The sequence below is a fragment of the Eleutherodactylus coqui genome, chromosome 5 (genome assembly GCF_035609145.1).
Source record: "Eleutherodactylus coqui strain aEleCoq1 chromosome 5, aEleCoq1.hap1, whole genome shotgun sequence".
In the NCBI taxonomy this organism is placed as follows: Eukaryota; Metazoa; Chordata; class Amphibia; order Anura; family Eleutherodactylidae; genus Eleutherodactylus; species Eleutherodactylus coqui.
In genome coordinates, this window is record NC_089841.1 from 173,886,768 (window position 1) to 173,890,332 (window position 3,565).

General features: G+C 38.9%; 1 protein-coding gene across 1 annotated transcript; it reads right to left on the minus strand.

Annotated features, from left to right (window-relative positions):
* Positions 1-291: 291 nt before the first annotated feature.
* On the minus strand, positions 292-1,224 carry LOC136628877 (olfactory receptor 10A7-like). Its single transcript, XM_066604970.1, has one exon. The coding sequence runs from the start codon at positions 1,222-1,224 to the stop codon at positions 292-294; it is 933 nt and encodes a 310-aa protein (XP_066461067.1).
* Between the last annotated feature and the right edge of the window lie 2,341 nt (positions 1,225-3,565).

Below are 3,565 nucleotides of genomic sequence, written 5' to 3' on the forward strand. Positions count from 1 at the left end.
GGGCGTGCCACTGAAGGGGTTAAGACAGTAATACCAGACAAACATAAAACATGTATTCTAGGGCGCTGGAGGGGACCCCAATCTCTGGGCCACTACACTGGGCAATCACTTTGGTTCAATAAATATGCATTGATGTCTTAAGAAAGTTGGTGCACATACATGCCAAGATAGTGCATAGGGATTAGCAGCATGCAGCAAGTATGCATGTCATTGAGAGATTCACATGTGGTACACTGGCACACATGGTCATGTGAGCCCGGCCTTCGAAAGTAGTGGGTTTTTTTTACAAAATCACTTTAACATATAAGATCGTTTTATCAATTTACTCATAGCATTCTTAATTACAGAATTCCTCAAACTATATATTAAGGGGTTAAGCATGGGGACGAAGATAATGTAGAGCAGGGACATTACTTTTGCCCCTCCATATGATTGAATGGATTTTGTCTTCAGGTAGGTTATAGTGGCTGTTCCATAGAATAAAGTCACAGATGTAAGGTGAGACCCACAAGTAGAAAAAGCTTTCCTTCTGCCGATAGAAGAAGGAATTTTTATTACGCTGTTAATGATACGAACATAAGAGAGCAGAATTAGCAGGAATGGTAAAGGTATAACCACGGAGCTATATATCAAAATAGCAATCTCATTAGCAAAGGTGTCAGTACAAGCCAACTTTACCACTGGTAGTATGTCACAAAAGAAGTGATCAATAATGTTTGAAGAACAGAAAGGTAAACTAAAAACATAAGAAATCTGGATCAAAGATAAGAAGATGCCAGACAACCAAGACCCCAAAGTAAGTTCCAAACACTTAGTTTTAGTCATTGTGGTCGTGTAGTGAAGTGGATGACAAATGGCCACAAATCGATCATATGCCATGAATGCAAGAAGGAAGCACTCTGTTGTACCAAGGAAACAGAAGAAGTAAAGCTGAGCCGCACATCCTATGAAAGAGATGCCTTTATCCAAATGTAAGAAGTCTCTAAGCATCCGAGGAACTGTTACTGAAATATAAAAAATTTCTGTAAGGGACAAACTGCGAATGAAAAGATACATTGGGGAGTAGAGCTGTGGTTCCAAGGTCACAGTCAGAATTATCATCATGTTCCCCATTAAGGTGATAAAATAAATTATTAGAAAGATTGAAAAAAGAAATGGTTGACGGCTTGCAGAAAATCCCAAGAGTATAAATTCACTCAACTGCGTCTCATTTCTTTTGGCCATTATTAATAATCTAGTTATAAAGATGCAAGAATGAAAAGTTTAATAGTAGAAGGTCATTTTACCATTTAAATAGTGGAAGTTCTCCTGAACAAAACTTATCGGTAATGACTTAAAGAACTTAATTTGTATAGCCTGGAGGACAGAAGAGAGAGGAGGGACATGATCAAAACCTTTAAATAAGTAAAATGTATAAATAAGGGTAATGAATGAAGCATTATTACTAGAAAACCCTTCCCCTTGCTTTTTGAACCTGCCTCAGACTTCAATGGCTGTTTGCTGTGTAAAATGCAGAATGATAGGCCAGGTCCTCGAAATAGGAATGATAGGGCAGGCCCAAAGGAATTGCATGTGCAAAAAACACTCATAAGAACAAACCCATTGAAATCAGTAAAATTATGAGGGCATCTTGTGTGTAGCACCCTCTTCAGTTTCACCCATAGATTTTCAATGGTATGCAGGTCTGGACTCTGTTCTTTTGGTGAGGCGCAATGTTGGCTTTACGCCAAACATACCTTTTCAAAATATGGTCAAAACGTTCAACTTTGGTCTCATCAGACCATAACATGTTCTCCGACATACTGTTATCAGATTGATGTAGGTTTTGGCAAAACATAGACGAGCTTGGATGTTTTTCTTTGTTAGAAAAGGCTTCCAGCTCGCTACCCTACCCTGCAGCCCAGACATATGAAGAATACGGGAGATGGTTGTCACATGCTCTACACAACCAGTACTTGCTAGAAATTCATGCAGCTCCTTTTCTGTTGCTGTGGGCCTCTAGGCAGCCTCCCAGCTGGGTCACATTGGGATGGAAATAAATCTAAAATGATTAATCATTTTACCAGTGGCATATAGACCTTTTATATCCAATGTATGTACATGCATATATATACATTGGGGAGTGGATTCATTTGGGATTCCGAACAGCAGAGGAGAACTTAGTTTTGTTGGTGACATGGATTGCAGTGAAGCTTTGGTGCTGACACTCTAGAGAAAAATGTATTTTAGTTTTTCTGTAGTTACACTTTTCAATATAAAACAATTTTGAGAGAAATACAGGGCTGGTGGTGTGTAAAACTGGTCCTGCCTCAGAAAGAAGCTGGCAGAGGAGCATATGTTCACATGTGGCATAGAGATGGACATAATAGCCAGAGGCTCATGTGCAAAAAAAGCATATGTGCTCCTAGCTATCCAATCATAGAGCACCCACATTATGACTTTCCAACAATTCACCAGTAATTGTGTGCTATGAAATTCATTAGTGCATTTCCTTACAATGAAAGTAATAGACAGTGAAATACTGCTTATTGCTCTGAAAGCATCTGAAGACTCTCTTATCAGCTGGGCTGCTGGGCAGCCGTACAGGCTACACTTACAGTATGTCTTCCCTTCATGTGACCTGAAAATGTCATCTATACATCTGAATAAGACTCTGTTCATATCTGTGTTATGGTTTCGGCCTATAACAGAAACCATGAAGCAGTGCAAGATCTGTTGTATGAAGGATTTCCGTCACTCCCAATGGGCTCCATTGACTAATAATCCAGCATTATATATACCATCAAGTCTGCCAGAATCTGAAATGGAGTCTCTGAAGCTGATGTACAAAATAGCCTAAAGTTACAACACCCATTCAAATAGGTGGGACATTAAAAAAAATATTCTGCAATAAATCTGCCAGATGTCAACATACCCTGAAACCTTCCAAGTTAATTGTCATTCTGCTCAGTTGATCAAAATATTTATTCTGAACTGCTGATTGCAAAAGAAGGAATGATCAATCAAAGCTCAATTTTAATGTCATCTTGTTATTTGCCATTCAGCCTCTGTGAATTTGCTATGGTTATGTTCACCTTGTGGTTTTGGGCTCCATTTAACATATGCACCAGTGAAAACTCCCAACATATAAATTACAAACAGGCTGTGACACATACCTACATGCTAGAGGTACCAAAAAAACACGTATAAAGACAGCCTAATGAATGGATCAAGCTTAAGAGAAGGAACTACAGTAAATGCACATACTGCACAGATGGGTTTACCACCATGGGCAATATTTTTCTCTGGACAATAAAGCCAGCAAATCCAAATATCCAAAATTATTAAGGAACGTATAAGAAAGAAAAATTAATCACAAAAAATGTAATTAAAATGTAAAGAGGTTGTAAACTATTGATGGCCTATTCTCAGGATAGGTTATCAATAACAGATTGCCAGGAGTCCATTATCCAGGACCCCCATTGATCAGCTGTTATCTGGGTTGGTGCACTTGTACACTGAGCTGATTTCTGTAGGAAGCAGACAGTTCTGTTCTCACAGCAGTGGCCAGGCTTGGTATTGCAGG